This window comes from Camelus dromedarius, chromosome 13 (genome assembly GCF_036321535.1).
Source record: "Camelus dromedarius isolate mCamDro1 chromosome 13, mCamDro1.pat, whole genome shotgun sequence".
NCBI classification, from domain to species: domain Eukaryota; kingdom Metazoa; phylum Chordata; class Mammalia; order Artiodactyla; family Camelidae; genus Camelus; species Camelus dromedarius.
In genome coordinates, this window is record NC_087448.1 from 53,287,544 (window position 1) to 53,312,897 (window position 25,354).

General features: G+C 46.8%; 1 protein-coding gene across 1 annotated transcript in view; it reads right to left on the reverse strand.

The window, feature by feature from the left end:
• The window catches only part of ERICH6B (glutamate rich 6B), a 39,322-nt gene extending 21,677 nt beyond the window's left edge, over positions 1-17,645 (reverse strand). Inside the window, exons 1-8 of the mRNA XM_064492881.1 lie at positions 17,327-17,645; positions 10,740-10,950; positions 10,224-10,310; positions 9,618-9,784; positions 9,077-9,282; positions 7,059-7,266; positions 6,055-6,126; positions 1,865-1,917 (exon numbers count right to left, since the gene is read on the reverse strand). Coding sequence (XP_064348951.1) covers positions 1,865-1,917; positions 6,055-6,126; positions 7,059-7,266; positions 9,077-9,282; positions 9,618-9,784; positions 10,224-10,310; positions 10,740-10,950; positions 17,327-17,645 — 1,323 coding nt within the window. The remainder of the gene's footprint in view (positions 1-1,864; positions 1,918-6,054; positions 6,127-7,058; positions 7,267-9,076; positions 9,283-9,617; positions 9,785-10,223; positions 10,311-10,739; positions 10,951-17,326) is intronic.
• Positions 17,646-25,354: the final 7,709 nt, after the last annotated feature.

The window sequence follows — 25,354 nt, forward strand, 5'->3', positions numbered from 1 at the left end:
CCTGAAAAGGCCTCAGAAGCCCATATAGACAAGTCTTTCAGCTGCAGGAACCTGGTGGCATTTATGTCACGCTTTCTGTCCCGCTCTGGCCCCACTTGTGCACATCTGCCACCTGTGGCATTGCTTGGAGGAGCACTGCTTCCTGTCATGAGATTTGTAGAGCTTGGAGCTACGTGGCTGCCCATCATGAGCACGCCAGGGTCTGGGCCGTGGAAGCTGCCTCATAATCCCTTAAGTGGGATAGGCAGCAGGGGATAGTATCCCCCAACTCTGTGAGCCATGCTCTGTCACCTGGGCAGAGCCCCTGAGATGCTGAGGCCAGGTGTTTGTGACTGGAGCGCTCCTGCGCAGGCCCCCCTGGCACCTGGAGCCCTCCCGGTGTCTGGGTTCATCTCCGACCTTGCGCAGCCCCGTCGGACCGCAGCCCCGCCAGGCACAGCAGAGCCTCAGGGGACAGGCCTGCTGAAGGGTTCTGAGTAATTTAAGTTTCTAATGAAAACAATTCCTTTTGTTTTCAACTCTTTCTGAGAAATCTTTCTAAAATGTCTGAGTTTACTTTCCTGTCTTAGTAAATACAGTGCGGTGAATCCAGGTTCAAGTCATCTTTTTTCCTCCCTTTGACATGGTATTTCAGTATTCGAAAAGCAATTCTTATTAATATAGTGTGTATAGAAGCAAGTCTAGAAAATAAGGAATTTAGGGCTAAATAGGAACTGAGACCAGAAAATTTACCAATTCAAATTACAAAAAGACCCCTAAATGCCTAGGTTTTTTCCCTTTTCCTTTGCAAGTTTAGAAAGAACATACCTGCTTAACTTTGTTCTTTAAAAAAAAATCTGCTTAATTTTGAGTTCCAGGAATGCAAGATTTCACTCTTGTGATGTAGTTAGTACCTACAATCCTGAGGAAGTTTCTTAGTCATAGTTAAAAGGATGTAAAACCTGAATCAACATGTGTTGTAAGTCTTACTATAAAATAGATATGCAACAAGGATCTGCTGTACAGCACAGGGAACTATATTCAGTATCTTGTAATAACCTACAATGGAAAAGAATCTGAAAAAGAACACATATATATAACTGAATCACTGTGCTGTATACCAGAAACTAACACAACATTGTAAATCAACTATAAGTCAATAAAAAATAAAGCAAAACGAAGTGTGTTGTAAGTCTTAGAGATAAGTTGACACAGGAAATTAGAGCCACTCAGGCTGTAGAAGGCAAAAAATTTATACAGTTAAGACTTCCTTGGGGTGTGTGTTTGTGCTTGTCGGGGTTTCTGGTTGCTGTCTTTTCTAGCACCCAGTCAGGGATATATGAAGCAAAAACTCAGGAAACTCACTGCCATTATCATTCCTTGAGTCCCAAGGTCCCTAGCCGGTCTGCCTTCTTCTCTCCAGCATTCAGAAGCTTCTTGTGTTTGTTTGTATATAACGTCTAGGGTTTTAAGCTGTACTTAGTGGGAAGAGTAGATCTAGTCCATCTTTCCGGAATCTAACTTCATTTTTACATAGGGTTTCTACAAAGATCAATTTGCCCTGATATCTAGATATCTATGACATCTAGGTAAGTTACATGTTTTGTTTTTGGCTTTGCTGCCTTCAGAAGCAATCTTGAGGGTGTGTTGTTCATATTACTGAAAGCAGGGCCTTGCAGTGCCACATCTGGCTTTCTTCTGACCGTCTTTGATTTAATGTGTGTTATTTAAACTCATGTCTGTTTTAAGAAAAGCTCACTTGGGTTGTGTTAACAACAGAATGAAACTACAAATCCTGGGGCTCACGAGGCAGTTCCCAGCTGCCCCCAGGCCACCCTGCTTTGCCGTTCAGAGGAAGGTGGGCTCCAATTTTTATCCAACTTACATTGTCTTCAGAGTCGACTTCGCCTTCCAGCGTGCCAGTGGGATCAATTAATACTTGATCCCAAAAGTTCCTTTTAGAGGCAGACTCCATGGCTTTCAATTTTGGAAGGCACAGCAAAAGGAAGGACATTTGGAAAAGGAACCAAAATAAAAAACAAACAAAAACAAAAAGGGAAATAGATTTATGGCATTGCACTTACTCTTTTAAATAAAAATGCATATGTCATCAATAAGCCTTTAAATAGATTCATCAAGTTAACTTAAAATTCAACTTGGGAATATTAATAAAATAAGAATAAAAAGGTCAGCTTCATCTGCAGACTTGAGAAAGTGAGTGTTTCTTGTGAAGGTTCATCTGACAAAGTGACACTGGAGTGAGTCCTGAATGAAGCAGAGGAGCCAGCAGGCAGATAGCTGGGGAAGAGCATTCCTGGCAGGGGGCAAAGGAGGTGCAAAGGCCCTGAGGTGAGAGTGAATGGGAGCGTGGCTGACATACTTGACAGATTGCAAGAGGAACAGTATGCCTGGAGAGGAGCGAGATCACATGATGCCAGGTGGCAGGAGGGGAGGTGAGGAGGGACAGGGGCAGCTCACGGAGGACCATGTAGGCTGTGGGTGGGATTTTAGATCTTATTCTGAGAGAGATGTATTCTGAGTGTGATTTTGTCTCAGAAATTATGAGTAATATCCCTCCTTCCCGTCAGTTTTGTCAAAAATTGCACATTTCCAGAAATGTGCATGGTTTGTAATTGCTCATTGAAGTGTACGAGATGAATCTCCAAGCCAGTGAGATTTTTAAAAAGTCTCTCGGAGACCGTAGATGCCTTTGTTCTTAAGGTCAGCTACAGCCTAGTAACTGTCTGGGCCAGCAGAGCGGCTGGGAACCTCCAGTGTCAACAGGGTACAAGTTGAACGGAGGAATTGACAATTACTACCTGAACCTGGATCCCCTGCTCCAGGGAAGGTGTGGATCCTGAGGCTGAGCTGGGGGGTAGGGCTCACACACGATAATTGGGCCCCTGGGGAAATCATGGTGGCCTTTGTCTCAGCTTCAGGATGACACTAGCCCCCTTATTCTGGGCCATCCAGAGAGCCCTGAAAATCCACCGGGTTGGCGCTGGGCTGACTTATTCAGTCTGATTTTGTGTCCCTGTTGGGCTCTTGAGGGTGGAGAAGGGGCATTCTTTGTGATCGCCCAACACGTTGTTTTTGCCCTTCTTCCCAACTTTGGTTCAGTAATACACACGTTGCCTGCCTTGGGCTCCTGGTGGGATGGAGAGCACCCCTCAGCTGCACCTGCCGTACCGACCCCAGCCCCGGGCCTTTCTACCTGCAGACCGCCTGCCCTGCTGTGGTTTGTTGCTGACCCAAACCGGCCCTGTTGCTGTGGACCCTGCGCTACAGGAGTCCCCAAGGCAGGTCCACACGCCGGGCACACGCCACCCCACCGGGGTGCTCACGACTGGCAAAGGGGCCCTTTCAGCTTGATTCCAACACACTGTGTGTCCCCAGACTCTCCGCCAGGGACACAGCCTAGATAAGTTTTGAAAAGCCATCTGCGAAAGCCCAACAGGAATCCTTGGGAATTCAGGCACACCCTCAGGAAACTCCTTTTGGTTGTCACTGAAGGGGAATGTAGGACCTGATAGAACAGGGGTCTAGAGGGACCGGGTGGCAGAGCCTCCGTGTAAGATGCTCGGAGTACGAGCCTACCTCCGTGGACAAGAAGAGTCCGGCTCTGGCCCTGATAGCTTAGCAAAGCCCCATCATTTGTGATTGCCATGTTTTAATAGGCGTTATTGAATAATATACAGTGAGTTTGAGGGGAAAAAAAGAAGTAGGTGTTTCTCAGGAGAAGAAGGAGACTCAGGAGTCCTGAATAGAGAACAGCTGTGTTCAGAAGCATTCACTTCAACGTGATAATTAACCTTATTAACATCAATGGGCACTGTCTGCATGTCAGGACAAGGGCAGTAAATAGGCAGTAACAGCCATAACTGGGGCAGAATGAGGAGCAAAAGCGTTATTCCTAATTAACTTTTCCTTTGGGGATTTCTGTCAACCTCTACCTTTGTTCTAGTGAGATCGTTATCCTCCCCTGAACTCGGTCTGTGGGAGGCAGGGGAGGTGTCAGGCCAGGTTCCTGAGTGCTGGCCCTGTTGTCCAGGACCTGCGCCTTGCCCCCGTCCCCTCATCTGTGTGACGGGGACATAAGACTCATCTTCAGATGGCTCAGAGGACCGGTGCTGATGTAGGTGAGTGCCGGGCGCCCAGCACCCCCTGAAGTGGAGGGTCTCTCTCCTGGACTGATTAAGGAAAAATCTTAATTCTTCCCCATCTAACCAATGCCTCTCCTCTAATATTTTTCTTGGCGGAAGCAGTTCCTGAGTTCGGGCTAGATGTCTGAGCCTTGTGTGTTTGCCCCTCAGGGCAGGACCCGCGTTATCAAGGAGGGAAGGGGGAGAGGCCATAGGCGCTAGCCTGGCGCCAGCTCTGAGAAGAGAGCACACTGATGAAACTCAGCCGTCTGTCACCTCCTCCACCCTCATGGTGTGGATTCCTCATTATCCGCCACAGGTGGGTCCAGGGTGGGCTGCTCTGGCAGTTGCTATGGGCACCAGCCTATAATCTGTCCCAGAGCCACTCAAAGTGTGGTCCAGAAGCTGCTGCCCGGAGCTTGTGAGAAATGCGGAATCTCAGACCAACTGAGTCAGAATTTGCACTTTCACAAGATTCCTGGGTGATGCTCTGTACATTGAGTCTGAGCAGCACCACTCCAAACCATTCCACCCCCGGAAATCGAATAAGCTGAAGAAGATTCTATAGTCCAGAGTTTGAAAGAGTTTGTTTGCTAAGCCACCTGTGTGGGTAACCCTGATCCTCCCCGCTCCTGCTCCCCATGCTAAGACAGCGGATCTTCGTCCCTGCATTGTTTCTCATAGGATGGGTCTGGCTAATCGCCGAACTTTTGTGGAGTGATTTGTGCAGGTTGAGATTCTGCCACCAAAAGGACTCTCCCCTGTCCTTCCCCCTAACAGAGTTCAACTAACCCTTCCTAAATACAAATTTAAGCAGGCTTTCAGGGGACTCCAATTTATTCCCTACTAAGGTGCCATCGACCGAGTTTGGAGGGGCCCATGCATCCCAGTCAAGCCCTGCTGCCCAGACTTCAGAGAACCCAGCAACCGACCGACAGGATCCTCTTTAAAAGTGGGCATCCCTGTACAGAGCTTGAGTAGAAAGATGGACTTCTGGTTTGTTCCCAGGTCATTTTGTCCCGCTGCAGAGATCCTCTGTTTCTTATCCTGTCTCTCGTCTTCAGTTAAGGACAGGGAAGCACATCCAGATTCAGGGACTGTGTGCCCGGCATGTCTCTAGGTCCTCTCTAGGACTTGGCACCAGCTGGACCAGCAAGGCACCCGCCCACCCAGGGCACCAGGACACTCTGCAGGGAGGAGATACCTTTGAATAGACTATGTGGGACTCTCACCATTTCCTGCCTTTTGCTGTTCTTCAGTGGGAATATATACAGAAAACGAATTGGAAGAATGATTAATAGAATGTTGTGTGGTGAGTGAGTCCAGACCTGGATCCCTGAGGGAATCCGTTCAGAAATCACCTCCTAAACGTCTGGGGAGACCTGGGTGGAGATCGCGTATTTTAGAGGAAGAGGCTCCTCTGATTTTCAGCAGTTAGACGCCTGTAGCCTATGGTCAGCACATGCCCGATTCCCCTGTTTTGTTCATATTTCAGGGTTTAAGTTCTGAGAGGGTGTGATGGGTTTGTCCATGGTTATATCCTGCCCAGTATACAGTAGGTATACAATAAATATTAGTAGGTGTACAGTAAACATCATGGAATAAACTGAGTGTGGATAATCCATTATCTTCCTTCCTAATTCCAGTGGTAAATATTATTTCCTCTCCTTTGAAAATTCAATTTTGATTCAAAATTAAAAGCATTTTACTCTTTGGCCCAGTTTCCTACCTGAACCTTGAGCCTTGACAGGGTTATAGAAATAATGCCTTGGCCTCTGGCCTTAACTGAGGCCACGCTCATCTAAGATAGTCAAAAGAGGGCTCTCTTTGGCCCAGGGTGGGCTAGTTCTGTGCTGCTTATCTTCTCGTAGGGGGATTTGTAGCTTCTGCCAGTCATTTAAAAGCATCATCAATTATGAAATTAAAGTGTTACCTGGCGAGTCAGGCTTCAAGGTGGTTAGCATCATTGTTGAGCCTCCTTTCTGTGTTTTTGATTTTAAAGGTGCTGTTAAAAGACAGAAGAGGGTGGCTATTAACAGTTTTAACCTTACACTTTACAGTGTGTTCTTATTGGACATTTAGGGTCTGAGGTTCTTTCCTGGCACCGAAGGCTGATCAGTAGAGGGGGAACGTGTGGGCTGGCGGGCACTGCTGACATATGCTGGCTGCTCCCTCTGCCCGCCTCCTCCTCCTTAACTTTGCTAACTTACTCTGGGACTGCAATCAACAATGCTGGGGAAATGTGGCCCCTCTGTGGCCTTCTTCTCTGGTCAGTTGGGTCCCCAGGATAGCAGGATGGCTGGGGATGAGGGGTGACCTTGGAGATATTCCTCCTTCTGTAGAGGGAGTAGCTATAGGAAGCATAGCGTCAAGGGCTTCAAGGCTGTGTAGACACATGATGGGGCATGTCTGTCCCTGTAGGAGATGGTGTTCTGTTGTCAGGGGTTCCCAGAGGGGTGCATACCGGGAGCTGGCTGGGCATGGATCCACTGAGTTACACCACAGGAGGCTACAGTGGGTTTTTTTTTTTTTTTAATTGAGAACTAGTTTGTACTTTGGGGAGCTTTCCAACCTTCTCCATGTGGCCAGCTGGCCTGAAGTAAACTACTCCACAGCTAGCACTTGCCCTCCCTCTGTTTATCCTCACCCACATTTCTACACGCTGTGTCTCCATGTGTACACATTTCTACACCAGCTCCCTTCCGATCAAGGCTGTCTCTTGGGAGTAAGATATACCCTCTCACCACTGTATCTGATCTTGAGTCTGAGGAGGATTTGACAGCAGTTTCACAAGTAAATAACAGACATTTATAGGTGCTTACTGTGCGCCAGGCACCAAGTCTTGAGGATCTCTACAAGCATGGTTGTAACACGCTGTGTTAGAATTTCCCGGATACTTTGTTTATGACCCTGCTCTGTGCCTGGATGGGTCCACACCTGAGGCCATAAATAGTCTTTCTGGTCCCCCTGCAGAATGCTGCCTGCCATGAGCCCCGAGCATTCTCAGGGCCTTTAACATTCCTTCGGTGTCAGACCTGCCACTCTCTGTAGTAATAGGTTTCAGGGATTTATCTGGGTGTTTTTCCTCCATATTCAGTTCAAAGTGCTGTTTGTAGAATCCATGTAAAATGCTGTTTCTGGCGCACTGGGGTTGAACAGTCCCATAATAAAAAAGTGCATTAGAAATAGGAACCTGGTACCCATGAAATCTGTTCTACCCTAGAGCTACTCTGATGTTTCAACATTCCTGTGCCTAATGATCCCCTGGGGATCTTGTTAAGGATGCAGGCAGGGACCCTGATAAAGACAGCCTGGGAATCTGCATCTTTACAGGCACTGGGTGATGAGGACGCAGGGTCCTGGACCCCGAGGAGCCACACCGCCAACACCTGCTCTCACCTCTGCTCACGCCTGGGGGCCCTCAGCCCCACACAGCCAGCACTTGAATTGCTTTTACCTTGATTGATTTTGTTTCTCCAACAAGTGGATACGTGGCTTCTGCCATGGGCTGAAAGCAGACGCTTTTTTGCACCCGTCATTCTTGGGAACCCCGAGTGTTCTGTCCCAACTGCTTTCCTTTGTGGCCAGGGCCCATCCCATCACGCCCAGATCGTTTTCCCAGGGTCACTGTCCTCTGCCTCCTCTTCTTGTGTTTTGAGCCCTTCTGCCTTCCTGGAGCCCCACATTTCGTGGATTCCCCCTGCACCTTCCCTCCCATCACTTCCTCTTACAACTCTTTACTCTTTCAGAGAAGTCTCTTCACGAGTCTCTTTGCTCCATTCCATTGGCCAGAAACGATCATGTATGTTCTGCCAGCAGATTTTGCCCAGTTACTGCCAACACTCTCCAAAAGATTGATTGTAAACCAGAGGCAGAAGGGAAAAGAAAAACCTTCATGAATTTTAGGAAATTGCTTACTTTTCCTTGTGTTTCAGTCTCTGCTGTAACCACCATCCCCTCATGTCACTGTGGGAGCCTGGGGTGTCTCATTGGCCCTGGCTTAGAGGCTCCAACACTGTCCAGACCTATGGTCCAGGCCACCAACATCACAGGATTTTATCAGTAGGTGTTACTATGGGTGACTAGACTTCTGCTAAACACTGAACATATGTTGGCTTTTAAGGAACTCAGTGCTGGAAAGAGACTTAGTGACAAAACATGCCCTTACAGACCAAATATAGAGAGCCCTATAAATTAGATACAGACTTGCCTGGCTTTATAAATTAAACTCAGAGACCAAAAGGATCATGAATGAACGGGGCAAATGAAACAATGATTTCTGGGGGCCTCTCACTGGAGGGGGGGCCCCCAGGGGTATGAACAGGCTCTGGGGCCCTCCTTCCCACACCCCAGCCTCCTTCCAACTCCCTTCTCTCCCACATCCTTTCAAGCTTAACCTTAGCACTTCACAGACGATTACCCGGTAAATGACTTTCAGAATCCTGTTTATGAATGTTTAGATAAATGCTCAGATTTTTTCCAGCTGTCATGCTCACTGACTCTGAAATGCTTCCAGTTTTCCGGACTCTTTTGGAGAACACATGCTGACAAAAACCCCACATGAACCAATTTAGCCTGTAAAATACTTCTCATCCCATGCCAGGCAGCCTGCACCCCGGAACTCCTGGCAGGTGCAGGGCTGCCTCTGCCGCTGCATCCTCCCTCACAGGGTTTCTGGCTTCTGATTTCATTTAGCCACATTTGAGCTACAAAATTTAACAGGCTGGGATGGGGACAGGGGCGTGAAGTGCCGGGGGGAAATCTGATTTACCGCTGCCATGACTACAGATGTGAAACGAATGTGTGAATCTGTGATGGATCAATCTCACTAAGGCTGGATTTAAATTATTAATCATGGCGAGAAAGGCTGTTCAGTGTTCCATTCCCGGGATCCTAGAGCGGGGGGCCTTTGGGCTTAATTGGGTAGAGGATTAAGAGCCTCAGTGCAATCTTGCCGAACTGTCTCCTGAGTCACTTCTAGTTGTGGCCACAAAATTCCCCGCTATGGATGGTCTGGGCTCATTCTGAACCAGGGCTGGCTTTGACTGAGACAGGGTCTGGGGTGGGCCTGAGTCCCCTTCACCGCCGTCCACCTGATTATTTGGATATGGCCTCTCCCCAGGGGACCAGTCCGTAATCTGGGAAGAAATGGCCTGTGTCCCTGAGAGAAAAGGGGCCTGTGTTCACGTAGAACAAGAACAGAAAGACTAAGGAAAGGACAGGGGGAGGTTGAGGAAGGTATTTGTTTTAGCACTTTGCTGACGCTCTTTCTCTGAGAGGGCTCTGGGACGGAGGAAGGGGGTCAGAGGGTCAGAGAGGAGCTTAAATTCTTACCCAGAAACGACTTTAAATGGCCTGGGAAGCAGTATACATCATCAGGTGATGGACAAGACTCCAGCCCCTGCGTTCCACATACATGGAGCGCCTGCGAGCCCGCGTCTCCCCAGCCCCCGGGAGCCCACCCGTGCGGCGGACGTAGGGTGCTGTGCCCCTTACCGAGCTTGCTCTCATAGATCCATTCCGTCTGGGTGCTCTGGTCCTGCCAGTCCAGAAACTCCCAATCGTACTTCATGGAGGATGTAGATGGTATCGAATCACCACGAGGAGGCCTGCTGCTGGTGGGTTCAGAGATGGGAGCGGGGACCGCAAAGAAGGTGGGCACCCTAGGCATGCCAGCAGCAGAGGGGAGCGCAGGGGTCAGTCCACCTCCAGACAGGGGCCAGGTTAGGACCCCAGGGCTATGGCCACAAGGAGGTGGGGGTGGTGGCAGCTGCTCCCCAGCTCCTGAGGACTTCCACCCATCCCAGGTGGTGCTGTCACTAGGTTAGAGGGGACCAGCTGGTGGACCATGGAAAGTAGGTCTGTGTGCCATTCTGATTGCCAGCCACTTCTTCACTTGGAGTGAAAGGATCTGGGGCCCTTCAGAGGCCAGTGGGCCAGGCCTCTATAATGGTCAGCCTAACCTTCCAGACCACTCTCTGTCCTTGCAGGCTCATGACCCTGCTCATTCCAGGTGCACTTCCTGCCTCACAGCTGCCTCAGGCTGCGCAGAAGAAATAAGCAGCAGCTTAAAATTGAGCTCTGGGTTCTGTCCCCTCTTGCCTGCTCACTGCAAACACCACCATCTTCGAGAAAGGTTCCTGGGGGTCTGATGACAGGGCGTTGGGGGTCAGGTGCAGGGCCAGCTGTCTGGGAGCAAAGGGAAGAGCCAACACACCAACCTACCGAGTCCTTCCTCAGGGATCTCTGACTTCTAACTGGGGCGGGAAACTGTAATTTAGAGAAACGAGAGGGGTGGGGGCTTTGACCCTGAAGTCATCTCACGTAAACTGGCCTAATTCTCAAACAAGTGTAAGAGAAAATTCCCAGCAGATAAGCCGGCAGTGACGATGGTTTGTAGAAAGAGCATGGACTTTGGTGGCAGGTGATCAGAGCTGAAATTGTAGCTGTCGCACTCCAGTCCCCATGAAAGGACTTGGAAAGTCAAAGCTGCTGACCAACACAGGGATTATACTTAAGGTCCTGGTGGGCTGGTCTAGTCACTTCTGTCTTCACGGACATCCACTTGTCCAGCACCCTCCCTGTCACGCCTGCCCCAGACTGGGATGTGGCTGTGACCTCAGCACCCGGGAAGCGGGACCAGGCTTCTGGCTCATCAGGGCCAAACAGCGGTCCCCTGCCCTGTCGGCAGTGGCGGGAGTGATGCAGCAGGGAGCCCCTGGCCCTTGGTCCCGGGCCTGCTTCTGCAGCTGCTTTAGAGTAGGGAAGGGGCCTGGCGTGTGCCTGGGACCTTCATGGCCCGTGTGCACAAGTGGGAGAGGGGGCCTTCCTGTTTCCAAGGGACCCACAAAACCCTTGCCCAGAATCTGCTCCCCCCACCCCACCAGCAAACAAATACGAGTGTAACACTTCTTGCCCAAAGGGGTTTGTGGAGGGTTCGGGCTCTCAGCAACCTTGTGTGAGGACAATCCAGGGCTTCTCTGAACATCCCGAGGCCCAGACCTGGACTCTCGGGAGTCAAGCCAAACTGCCTAGGGACAGAGTGGGTAAGGCTCCAGGGACTCTGTGATCGCCATGCTCCCTGCAGAGCCTGGGGAACAGGAAACTCCCTCAGCTGAAATACGAATAAAAAATTGGCCAGGTGCATGTGTTTGGAATAAAGGTGACTAGGAATCATGATTTTCATTCTCCATGTGCTAAGTTTTACACATGGTGGCTCGTGGGGTGCAGAACGGAGGATAACAGTGACCCACAGCCCTTATGGGGTGTGTCCTGTGCACTGGATGCTGCTCCACACGTGCCCCCTCGAGTTGGTACTCATTTAATTCTCACCACAGCCTGGGAGGCGGAAACTTACTTTCCCCACGTAACAGATGAGGAAACCGAGGCAGAAGGTTTAATGGCTGCCCTGTGGCACACAGTTGGCCAGGTGGAGCAGCTGAGATTCAGACCCAGGCAGCCTGGCCCCCAGGTCCCTGCTCTCCATCATGACCTTCCTGGGGGTCATTTCACCGTTGGGCCCCTTCAGTGCCACTTGGCTTACTTCTCTGTGAGTGTCGGTGCGGAGGTGAGGGGGACCTCAGGAAAACTAGTTCCTCTTACAGATTGCCTTAGTGGGGGTGATCCTGGCAGGTGCCTGTCGCCGAGCCCATGGGTCTCTACAGAGCTGAGCGCATAGAGGCTTCTGTCTGCAGCTGTGTCATTGACCATCTAGCATGTGCTAAGCCGTGTGGCAGGAGTTTCGTGAACACTCCCTGAATGATCGTTTAGAGCTCAGAAGTCTGCCTGATGGACGGAAGATGGCAGCTTCATTGTGGGCATTCATTCATCTCTTCACCACAGGTGCTGCCCAGGGGGGGCACTTTGCCATCTTTCCCCAGGTCAGCCTTCTCTCCAGAGTCAGCTGGCCCCTGCCTTTTCCTCTCTGGGCGCCCAGGGCTCTGATCCTGGGACTTGTCCTTCACCCTGTGAGTGGCTGAGTGGCAGAGGGAGCAGTATTGGGAGGTCCTTGGGTGTGACTTCCAGGAGACCCCCTACCCGAACCCCTCCTTTCTCAGGGGACCTGCTCCCCACAGCCCCTACCCCACCCTCACTCCCACTCTCCATCTTTGATGTTGCAAAGCCTCCTGAAACATCATCCCTAAGCATGGATTTTCACCTGATTTATCAAAAAAAAATCAAAAACTATTACCTTGCTTTAAGATCAGGCGGGGTTTGCAATGAATGAGCCTTGAATTCTGTTGGAAGAAAGAACAGAAAGACAATGTTGGGGTAAAAAGGGAAAGAATCATTCTTTCTATTAGAAAATCTGTTGTTAAATATGTGATGCTGGGATTGGGGTGGCCCTGATTTACAGAATTTTTCTATTTTTGCTTTTCTTTAGTGTTGTCTCTCTTAATGGTATCCTTTAGAAATTATGAGGCTGAAATTTTATAAAATCAGAAAAAACTTGAGAAGATAATTTTCATGAAATCACGGATTTTGGGCACTCAAATTTGCTGTGTTACTATTTTGTGTTATCACAGAGGCCTGCCTGTCACAGGATGAAAGATATCTATCTGTATAGGAGAGGTGGCTGAGGTTCAGAGAATATAAATATTTTTAAAATTATTTTTAATTTTAAAGACTACTTGTGTCATTTAATCACCTGACTGTTGACCTTGAATGATATGACATCAAGAATTTCATGTATAATTGAAATAAAATATACTATCACTTCTAGTACTAGAGAATGGCATAGTAAAAGCAGTAAAGAAATGAGAATCAGAAAATTTGAATTTGAAAAAAAAAAGAAAATTTTAGTTTGAAACTTAAATGTTCAACACTTACACTTATCCATAGTTAACCCATGAGACATACTATTATTGAGGACTATTAGTTGGCTGTTAAAATGATGCCTACAAAAATTAAGCAACACAGGCAAATATTGAAGTCATAATACTAAGTTACAAAAGTAAAACCCAAACTTGTATATACAGCATGTTTAAAATGATCCAGCAAAACAAGGACCACCCACCACCAGACATGCAAAAAATAAAGGCAGGAGGGACACAATAAAAATTGCTAAAATGTGAATCAGCTTTGTATCTGGGTATTAACAGGTTGGGAGATATTTTTCTATTTTCTGCTTTTCAAATTTCCCATTAAAAATGAACAAAAGTAGATGTTGTTTCTTTTTATGTCACTCTTCTACAATTGAAATATGAGTATAATTTAGCAAATACCAGAAACAAAAGATAAAAGAGGAAGGAAAGGACAAAGAAAGAAGTGATTAGAATAGAAAGACGACAAGGCTTGGAAGCCTGTCCTGGCTCCTCTAATTATTTTCCATGACCTTGGACAAGTCACATACTGGCTCTCAAACTCCAGGATCTTCATTTGTGAAGTGAGGGGTAAAGAGTGGCTGGAGGATTAAAGGAGACAAAGATTGTGAAACATCCACCATACACACCCTGTGCCACTGGCCTGTGCTCCTGACCTTCAGGACAAGACGTGCACAGAAAATGATGCTGTCTGTACAGGAGCAGAGTGGAGGCTGGGGGCGATCGGTCTTGGGGCTCAACATCTTCCCCCGATAGTGGCCAACTCAAGGCACCCTGATGGGAAGCTCTCCCACAGTCTGTGAGCTTTCCTGCTTGATGAGTTGTCTGGCTCACCCATCTCTGCCTTATCAGCATGTCTCAAAACTATCTTTTTAAAGACACAGAACTGCCAGGTTCCCTGTTTGGAAATGATCCTCGGGACACTACTTCTCAACTGGAAATGGCATCCAAATTATAGCATTTAGGCCAAACAGCATTTGGAGCCACCAAAGAGGAGCTAGCAAGGGTAAAGAAAATCAAATCCAGCCAATTATGTGGCTCAAAGTACCATTTAGTAAAAATATTATGAATCAGAAGTAATATACTGTGACATCTCTCTGGCATTATTTGCCACAGAGCAGAATTCATCTTTAGGAAGGTCTTGGATTCTAAGAAAACAAAAAAGACCTTATGGGGTGGTTTCTGCTTCTGTGACAGCAGGACAGAAATATAGCTAGGACATCTTCCTTCTAGAGCCTTCCTGGACCTTGTAAGATCAGAAGAGCATTTTCACACCTTACCATTGCATGGTCTGGGAGAGCTTTCAAAGTGTCTTCAGAATGTTCTTTCATTTCATTGTCACAACCACCAGGTATTTTTTCACATGGGGAAGTGAAACTTGGAGAAAGTAAGTGACATGCCTGAGGTCAACCCCCCCCCCCAACCCCGTGCTGGATCTTCTGACTCTGACACCAGAGGGTTTATACCCATGTTTCACAAAAATGATTTGGGACCTCCTGGGTTCAAGTCCGGGAAGACCCGTCATATGTAATTAGTGATTATTCAGTAGCAATCAAAGCTGTGTTTATATTCAAGTTGCTCCTCTAATATTACTGGATTTCCTCACAAACCATGGAGAAAATCATCCCTTTTAAGAAGAGAGGGGATGGAGGGTGTCAGTCTGACGCTACTCTGGTTTGTCCAGGACAGTGAGAGGCTCTGAAACTGACCTGCCTGCAGAGTAGCTGGGTGGGAGCATAGATTCCTCCCACACCCTAGTTCATTGCATCTTCTCTTGTCTTTTTGTTACGTCCTTTTCACAAAGGATGGAAATGTGGCCAGGGGAATGTAATCCACCCTTCACAAGTCAATGGTAAGGGAATAATAAAATATAATGACAATAATAATAGTAATAGTAGCTGACACTTACATAGGCTTAAAATGCTGTATGCCTGGCATACCGCATAATACTTTGCATAGTTTAACCCCTTCAGTCCTCACAAACATACAGTAAGGTAGGTCTACTGTCATCCCTAATTTACAGCCAAGAAAACTAAGACACAGAGAGGTAAAGTGACTTGCCCAAGCTCATGTAACTAATAAGTGGGAGAGAGTGGCATTCAAACCTGCGCAGTTGAGCTCTTGAGAGAGGAAGAAAAAAAATGCTCTTTGTGGCAGATTCATATCTGCCACAAAATAGACAACTAAATGGCATGCATGCTCCTTCCTCCTCTCCTGATCCTGTGGCAGACATCACTAGTGGATCATGGCACTCTTTCCTGCTGAGCCCAAAGTGGGGCTCAGAATCCTTCTCACTACAGTGCCTCACCACTAGCCTGTAACAATTAATCCTTCAGCATAAGAGAGGGAAGCCCATTTGTCATTTCTAGGGCTCATTTTATAGGTACCAATTCATTCATAAAGCTGTTTTTAAAAATACATGCGGGTGTGTGCATGCATGTGTGTGTATATACATGCCTGGCTTTGTGAAATGAATGAAACTGAACTTGATTCAATTTGCATTTACTGAGCATCTGTTATGAGTCAGGAATGCACTTTTGTTAGGCTCTGAGGTTCAAAACAAGAGATAAACAAAATTATATCTTAAAGGGATTGGGAGGAAATTCTACATAAAGAAATCTTTATGTACACTCTTTTGAAAATTTAAGATCCTCTTGTAAACCCCTTCTTAACCTGTTTTGTACAGTCTGGCTTGGTACCTTGGGTTTTTGTAGACCGAGACGTGCTTCCATGTGCCTTTAAAGGTATTTTAGTATTCCCTTCCAGTTTTTTCAGTGCTTCTCCAATTTTGGCTAGCAGGGCATTTATTTTCAAAGCTTTTGCTTTATACACATTTCCATTCACTTGACAGCATTGTATTTGTCCTACTCTAGTGGGTAATATATTTACGAAGATCTGACGCATAGCAGGGACATGTTAAGAATGCTTGATTCATACTGTGCAAAAGAAATGGCTTGAATGCTATTTTCCAGTATTAAAATTACACTTGGTACTCGAACAGCAGGGACATTAACAATTCTGAGAGGGAGCTTCATGGTAGAGGCACACAGAAAAGAGAATCTCCCAGCAGTGGAGGAATTACCTTCCCCATGTACTAACTGAAATTTCGTGAGGGTAGAAGGAATCTAGGATGATAAAACTGAATTGATGGACAGGACGTAAAGGTAAAATGCCTGTGGCTGTTGAACTACCCCTACCCCCACCCCCCACCTTTTAGGATGTAGGTTGTGTGCAATCACTTTGGGATTTAAAAATTCAAGCTGCCTGAGATGCTTGCAGTTGGTAACAGAACAGGGTCCAGAAAAATAGTTCTATTTCTAGGTCACCATTACAATGATGCAGATGACCTGGATTAACTTTCTGTTTCTGGTTGGATATAGCCATGCAGTCATAACATTAAGGGAAGACACTGTGTGGGCCTGTGAATAAATGCATATGGCTAATGCCACTTGGAGCAACAGCACAGGCAGGGAGGCCACTGTCAAATAATAAAACCCAACTTAAAGAAAAGTTGCCAATTGCAGAAACAGTATTGAAAAAATGTCAGCCCTAGGATGAGAGAAATCACTCCAAAGTTAAGTACCCATCAGCAGCGTGGGATGAGCGGGCACTCCGGGAAGCATTCTAGTCTCTGTTGACATAGCAACAGATCACGGGAATGTATTTGAGGAAATAATTAGAGGTCATTAAAAAATTTAGCTGTAAGGATGTTTATCAAAGAGCTGTTTAAAAAAGTAACACAAATATCAAGCAATAAATGATCAATCATAGGAAATCAATTAAAAATATTATGGTTTGAAAATACAGTGTGATGCAGCCACTCAAATGATTTGTAGAAGATTTTACAGCATGAATGATACTCATGTAAGTGTGTAGTATTTATAATTATAATATAGAAATAATTTTATATTTATGTATTATACAAATGATGTATCTTAAAAGGCAAGTTACAAGCACTAGGTAGAGTCTGGGGATATTACTACCAAAGTGCGAAAACATCATCTCTGGATGAGAGTGATTTTTGCTTTCTTCTTTTTCCATCTATACAGTTTCTCAAACGTCCACCATGCACTCGTATTACTTGTGCAATAAGGATAGGAAAAGATACAAAGGAGGGGGTGTTTTTTGTTTGCCTTGTTTTGGTTTTTTATGAACAAGCACGTCTCCTTCTTCAGGGCTCCCTGTCTGCTCTGCTGGCACAGTGCTCTGGGGCACAGCTGTGAGGTAGGGCATGGAACTTGGTCAGCGGTGGTTAACGAGGCAGTCAGCGTGGTGGGTAGGACTGATCATTTGAGCTTTGGCTGTATCTCAAATCTGTTCTTTTTTCCTAGGCATTGTGGTGCTCTAGCTAGCATCTAGGGGACATCCTTCCCAGATACTCACCGTCTACCAGAAAGTTTTCATACATATCCTCTCTCCCTTCCAGATGCTTTTCCTTCTGTAGATACTTTTCCTCCTTCAGATGCTCCTGTTCATGCAGATACTCCTTTCCTTTCAGATACTTTTCCTCCTCCTCCTCCTCCAGGTGCTGGTCTTCCTCCAGAGACTTTTTGTCTTTAGGAAATAAAGATTCTTCAGATGAACTCTTCTCATTTCCCTCAGTATCCTCTTCCTCTGAAGCTAAAGTCTGGGTGGGATGGTGGAAAACTGTGGGAGAGTGAGGAGGTGATGTTTCCGATGGGCTGTGATTTTCAGCAGACATGCTGGGGAGGCATTAAGCAGCTGAAAGCCTTCTGCAGCAGGCAGCTCACTTTGTTATCCTGGGAACCAAGAAAGGAGTAAAACCCCATTAGTCAGGAATTGCCTACTGCATATTGTCCCCTCATTTCATCCAGTGCTCTTTGGATGGCCCTTTGAGTGTGCAGATCAGTACCTGGTGGTCCATGAAAAGGCACAAAAAAAGGAGCCTGAGGTTTTACCCCCGAGGAGCTGGTTGGAGAGACCACACCTGAAGACAGTGCCTTTGAAATGCAGCACTATATACAATAGCCAAGACATGGAAGCAACCTTAATGTCCATCAACAGGTGACTGGATAAAGAAGTTGTGGTATATGTATACAATGGAATACTACTCAGCCATAAAAAAGAATAAAATAATGCCATTTGCATGGATGGACCTGGAGATCGTCATTCTAAGTGAAGTAAGCCAGAGAGAGAAAGAAAAATATCATATGAAATGACTGCACAGTAAGAAGTAAATGAGGAAGGCTGGCTGGAAAATGAAGGCATGATTGGTATTTAGTGGTATAATCATTAGAGAAGACTTTCATTTAGTCACCAAGAAATAGTTATTGCTACAATAACCATGACAGAGACTGTCTTCCAGGAGCTTGAGACTGGGGAGAAAAGCAGACATTCAAATAAAACTCCATACACAAAGCGAGCAGCACAGTGGAAGAGGCCCAGGCAGGCGGGGAAGAACACAACGTTCCGGGTCTTGGTCAGTGGGGGCCCCTGTAGTCGGGCTCCTGCGAGGCACATTATCACGGCTGCCACAGCTGCTAGAAGCATCGCTCACTGTTAGTTCACTTGGCAAACGCTTACTTATTTTTGTTTCAACACAACTGTCAGCACCTACATCCCCCAACGAAGTCTTCCACTCTCCACCCGATGCTCCATCTGTCCCTTCTATATTTTCATTAAGTAACGATTTTGCCATATTAAATGGTTTGTTTACATGTCCGTCTTTCCAACAGTGCATGAACTTCTTGAGGGCAAGAACTGATTCTTGTTATTTATTTCGAGTCTTTCCTCTCTTCCCCACTCCACTGTGACTGCCTGCAGTGAACTGCGTCACCTCTAGTCTGGATTACTGACCGCCACACGCTCTTAACTGGCCTTCTTGTCACCCCTGCTGCTGCCCTATAGTCATTCTCTACAAGGAGTGTTCTTGTCAAAAGACAAATCACATCATGATATCCATTGCTTACAAATCCCCCGATGGCTTTCTCTGGCACTGAGACTAAAACGCAAACACCATTCTGTGGCTCCCAGGGTCCTTCAAGATCTGGTACCTGCTGGTCTCTGTGTCTTCCTCTCTTACCCTCCTCCTCTACTCTCCCACCCCTTTATCCTCTCCTCTAGCACTTACCGCTATTTCTAATTATGGTTCTGTTTCTGTGTTCACTTGTTCAATCTTTCTTTTCCACTAGACCTTAAGTGTCTCCATGACAGGGACCGAATTTGTGTGACCTGTTCCACACTCTGTCTGCAGTGGTTAGCTCAGTGCCTGATGCATAATAGATGTCCCCAGAGTAAATGATCAGCAACTGAATGAAGGACCAAGAGTAGATGCTCTGGAGCAGGGCATCCCAAAGTTTTAAAAAGGATAATAGTTATTCTGCTCAATGGGATAAGCTGCTCATTGTGGAGGCAACTGGCCCAGAATCCTCCTGTTTGCTCTGAGGACTTGAGAGATAAATATTTTGGTCTGCCTTTTTCCAGATCTCTGATTGGGAAGCTCTGTTCTGGGGAATCAGCCAGATGAAAGCATGAGGATCACTGTCTAGCATACGTGGGACATGGTGCCTTAGATGAGGGGTGTGATGTGTGAAGACATTCACATGAGACAGCTGGGACCTGGGACCCTTTACTGCAGTGCTTGCACTGGGACAAATGTCTCCTTGTCTCCTCCAGCAACAGAGTACAAAGAAACTGTAGGGACTAAAAATAATTGCACACATGTCATGGGGGCAAATTATGAACAAGTAAGATACAAAAAAGCCAAAACCCAACTGCCACTCCCGAGGTGCTGGGAGCAAAAACTGGGTACTGGGTAGGATCCCCACACACAGCACCACCAAGGGGGTGGGCAGACCCCCCCCCCAGCCTGACCCCTGGGTCCGCCCCTCCCCTCACCCCATTTAAGGGGCCAGCTCACCCCCGCTCAGGGAGTGAGCAAGGGCACCTGTTACTTGTTTTTGTTCCTTTGTGCTGCAGCCCGCGTCCCAACAAAGCCTTGCCTGAATTCCTCATCTGGCCTCATACCAATTTTTATTGATTAAAGGGTCCAGGAGCCTGGGTCAGTATCAGTAATGGACCATATTTGTCCACCCACAGGGTTGCTAGAGCCCTTAGATTATTGGATTCCTGTAGGGTTAGCCTAGGGCAGTGTGGTGCACGTGGGTGCGCTGCCCAGACCTCTTTTCCAGGAAGGACTTGCTGCCCAGCTGTGGGAGCATGGTCAGCCGCCAGCCCCCAGCCCCTTCAGGATCTGCCTCAGCTGCAGGGAGCTAACTTCCAGAAGCCACGCCCTTCTCGGGGCGCCCGCATCTGGTGGCAAAGGAAGGTGGGGGTATAAAAGTCCAGCTGAGTCCAGGCGGGGCACCTCTGAGAGGTCATATTCACCCACCAGCTCTCCTCCAAGGCCGGTCTTGCCAAGCCTGCTCCACTGTGGCCTCTCCTGCGGGTCCTGCTTCCTTGTCCTTCCTGTCTCAGGGGTTGGTCCCTAAGAAACATTTTACATCTCAACAGATTGCCTCTCAACAGCGTGCACCTTGGAGTCTATCTCTAGAGAACCCAGCCTGTGACAGGCAGCTTCACGAAATGTAAATGTGGAAAAGAACTGATTGTAAGATCCGGTAAAGAGAAGGGGAAAGTCCTCATGGATAGCTTGACAGTTTAGAGGGCTGGGTGAGTGGGGAATAACACAGACCTGCTCGGGCAGGGAAAACTGACCTGGCAGAGGGATGACAAGGCAGTAAAGTAAAGGCAGAGCCGGGTGGGCGTGCAGAGTGGCTGAAGAGCTTAAACACCCATGAATAAGCATCTTGTGTTGGGTGGTGATATGATTAGTGACTCCGGCACAAGAGGATTCCTGTGGCCACTCACCAGGCAGTTAGGAAGTAGAGCCTGGGAGCTCGGCCTGTCATTGACTTGCTCTTTCTCCATCACTTTACAGCTCTGTGATGGACCTGTGTCTTTTCATGGAGGAGGTGAAGTTTAGATCATACATGAGATGAGGGTGGAGGTTGCTGCCTTTGCGGCAAATGGTGCAAAGCTTTGGGAAAGCTTTGGGGCTTCTGTGTCTACAGGCGCCTCTTCTGTTTTAAAGGAGCCCTTCCAGCCTTATTTTTATTTAAAACCTAAACACACCACCTACTATAGCTGTTCAGTCCTAATCCCCGCTTGCTCCTGATACCTGTAAGCTAGAGGGAGACAGAAGGGACCGGGGATGTCAAGAGCCCTAGGAGAAGGGGTCTGTCTGGCCGTGTCCTGGAAGCAGTAAAGGAGCACATGCAGGCACTAGGTGCTCCATCAAAGGTGTGCTTGCACTTGGGACCAGCTTTCATATTTTTTATCTGCTTAAGATAAAAGATCAAAATCAGTGGATCCCCTGGATAGCCCAGAATGCATTTATCAATGGCATGCTGTCACTCAGGGTTAAGAGTCTTTTCTCTCTGTTTTCCCATCAGGCCTTCAAAAGGCTCCAGTCAGCTGCATTCTCATTCTACAGATCAAAGAAGAAACCACATTCTCAACACTTTCCCTTTAATTTGCCAAGAAATGTAAAGGAAAAGCTGTCAGGCAGAAATAAATGGTAATGGCAACCTGGTCCCCAGTGTCCGAGGCAAACGTCTTGGTTTTGACTTGTGATTTAGATCTTGACTCATTTTGACCCTGGTTTCTGCCAGATTGCAGGTTAATTTCTGTGGTCACAACAGGAAACATCAACTTTATAATAGCTGATTTAATCAGCTGATTAGCTCAGCAATCCCTAGACTAGCTTCACAAAGTGGCTGCCACAATCAAAGCAGGCTGCCAGACATACTCTTTTCAACTCAAATAGTTTTTAAAAAATTAGAGTGAATGTTTAGAATGGGCAGAGTTCACAAAAAGTTAAGAGTTCTGGCACCTCTTGGACATAGGCGTCTCGGGGACCCCGGGCTGGCTTCCCCACATGGGGACAGTGATGTTGACTGGAGGCTGCCCTCTTTGAATGGAACCGCGCTCCCTGTTTCTGCTTCTGTCCACACCACTGCCTGGACCTGCTTGATCCCCAGGCAGGGTTATCAGCGCACATGTCTTTTTGGGGGTTTTTTTGGTAGGAAAACCATAGTGTTCTGTCTCTATCAGAAAGTAGAGCCACATCTCTATCAAAAGCGGGAAGACGAAAGATACCCTAAGAGGTCTGCTCTTTCTCACACTTTGCCTCCTGGTGCCTCGGCCTGATGTTTCCAGCTCCTGGAGAGAGATGGGGCCTTCAGCGGAGGCTGTTTGGTGGTGGCCGGTACCGTGTTAGCACAGTTGACCACTGCACGCCTGCACCTAGCACGGGGTTGGGCAGGTGGTAGGCTCTCAGTAGTACCCACTGAATGAATACATGGACAAGCAAAGGAAGGCATCAATAAAGTGCTAAGTGCTTTGCCAAGTGTATTTACTGATGATGTGCTTGGGATTACTTAGTGAAGAGGCATAAGGCTTTAATGCCAGAGGTCAGCATACTGCCACAATCTGGTAGATTTCTATCTGCATAACCCCTTCCACATTGTGCTGTCAGTAAGAGGCCGACTGAGTTCCCTATAGTGAGGTTTTCTTTGAATTCCATTTGTCATTCTTGAAGGGTTAAGGCCAGGTTCCCTGAAACATTCTTAGTTGAAATAAAGAGGGAGATAAGTAACTCAAACAGACAAACAGAACAGAACAGAACACTCCCTCTGTAAATGGCTGATTAGACTAGACTGAAAAGAGGAAGACTGGTAATAGCCTCTGCTTCCGGGCTGAGTGACCTGAGACGGGCTCCGTGTTCTGGCTGTGGTTTTTAGGTAAAGGAGTCAGCAGGATGTCTCCTCTGTTTCCACGATCGGAGAAGTCTGCTGATTCCGAGTTGTTCTTTGACTCTCTTCCTGTGGCCATGGCCGGTCAGACGTGCTGAAAGGATTCGAGCTTTGGAAACCAAATGCAGGGAAAGGGACTTACAGTTGGGAACCAGCTGTGCCCTAAGGATGGAGCGCTGTACAACTCGTGAGGCCCTGTGTGATGGCCCTGGCAGAGGTGGGGTGGAAGCTAAGGCTCTGATCTGGCTGCTTGGTCAGCAAGCCTCTTCCTCCCCCAGGCCTTCTCCCGGGCTCTCCTCTGCCCGCCTGGGAAGCAGTCTTTGAGTTACGAAACAATTAAATGTGGGAATGAGCAAGAGATGTTATCTTTCCAGTGTTTACCACTCGAGTTCTTAGTGATTCCTCCAAATATTTCGAGAACAAAGAAATTATTTCAAAGAACAAACAAATAGTATTTAGAGTTTCTACTTGCTAAAAAGAAATTCATTCAGATGAAGAGGCATTTTTAGTTAAAAGTTTACTGGACTGATTTTCAAGAGTCACTTGGAATGACTTTGAACTAACCTCCCTCAAACCTTCAATATTGTCTGAAACAAAGCAGGAGTATGGTTAACTGTTATAATCAATGACATATTCATGTTCAGTTAGCTCAACTTAGCATCTCAGTAGGAGCGTGTACTTTGGGTGTGCCCTGTTTGGCTGAAGCACCTGTGTTCTCAACACAAACGAGCACATGTATGGGCTGCCTTTTGGGGCCGTGGGCAGCAGGTGGCAGGAGAAATAGCACTGTCTTGGCTAAGCTCCAAACGGAATATGTGATCTTGGACATGCTCCCTGCTCCTCCCACACATGTGTCCAGGCTTCTTTTCTCAATTGTGGTGTTAATGGATTGACCTGTAAGAGATCTAGGTTCCTTCCTGCCATCTGTTTCTAAAGACTAATTATCCCTTATTCAAAACACTTGGGGCCAGTGTGCTGTGGAATTCAGATTTTTTTTTCTGATTTAGACTGGCCTTATACATCACAGATATATAACAACCCTAGAGTGGCCTGGGGGCAGTACCCTGTAGTGAATGTTACTAGTACTTCCACAGCAAAACACGTGCATTTTCACAATAAGTGGAATAAAGAGAAACTTTAAATAGCCCCGTATCAGTTGAGGCTGGATTTTGCTTCCCGCTGTTCTAGCAGGTCAGATTTTGTGTCCAAATCAGTTTGCCACAAACTTAATCATGAAGACTTTCAGGTTTTAGAACTTTCTGGATTACAGATTTTGAGCATAAGGGATTTGAATCCTATGTCTATGTTTCTTCGGGTGGTCACATCTAGCATTTATCTAATGTTATGCCCTTGATGGGAAATAGGGTGCATTTATTTTCTTTCTTTCTTTTCTTCCTTCTTTCCTTCCTTTCTCTCTTTCTTTTCCTTAACAGAGGCAATGGGGATTGAACCCAAGACTTCATGCACACCAAGCATGCGCTTACCAGTGAGCTATGCCCTCTCCCCTTATCTTTTTGTTGTTCTGGGGTTTTTTCTTTGTTTTTTGGGGAGGGGAGATAATTAGATTTACTGATTTATTTATTTGATGGAAGTTCTGGAGATTGAACCCAGGACCTCATGCATGCTGAGCATGCACTCCACCACTGAGATAACATTCCTCCCACTTCCAGTGAATTTAAAATACATTTAAAACAAAATCCATTTTATGGAGATGTATTTTGACATTGCTGTTTCTGGGATCACAGTGTGGCTCACAGGGGGGACAATGAGGATGATTTGCGATCATGACTGTGTGGCCTTTGAGACCTGGCAGGTGCAGCAGCAGCCACGCCCAGCTGTGCTCACATTCAGTACTTACAGCGCAGGGAGTGAGCTGAGTCCGCCAAGGGATTCTTCAACAATAACAGCTGAAAAAATAAAGTTTTCTGGTTAGCTGTTAGTTACCCAGAAAGTTAGCCAGAGAGCACCTCACTTCCAGTACTGGATAATGGATATTTTTTTCCTATGCTCAGATGAAATGGAATTTGGTTTTGTAGTACATGTTTCTTCCTTAACCTTCCTTGGTCATTAGCTCTCCTTCAACGTCCAACATGAGAATCCAACCCAAGCAGCCCTCACTTATAGTACCTCCCCTGCTGTTCCCTGCCCCCAGCCCATCACTGAATGGTCTGACCAATCTGAGTGCTGAGGTTCACTGGGCACTGCGAGGAACTCACAGGGATATTGCAGTGGATTTAAAATGTTTGAGAAAAACAGCTATACTCAACATCTGTTGGGTATTGTATAAACTTGTAATTTAGATTACACTGCATTCCTTTCAATGATGGCATATTTTGCAAAGCTGGATTTTTGGCAGTTGTTGAGATAAGCAAGTAAAAAAAAACATCAGCGTGGAACAGGAAATAAGGGTGGCTGTATGCTATCTGATTCCAAGTTGTGCAATGCCCAACAGACATACACATTCCATTAGCAAGTCATTGTTAAGAATGAAGTAAGAATATTATTTTTTCTTTCAATTTTTGTGTTTTACATTGGGACATAAATCTATGACAGGGATGCAACACAAGTATTTATTAAATTATTTGCATATAACTAATAAGTGAAAACCATTGTAGATTTCTCCTGGCTTAGGAGG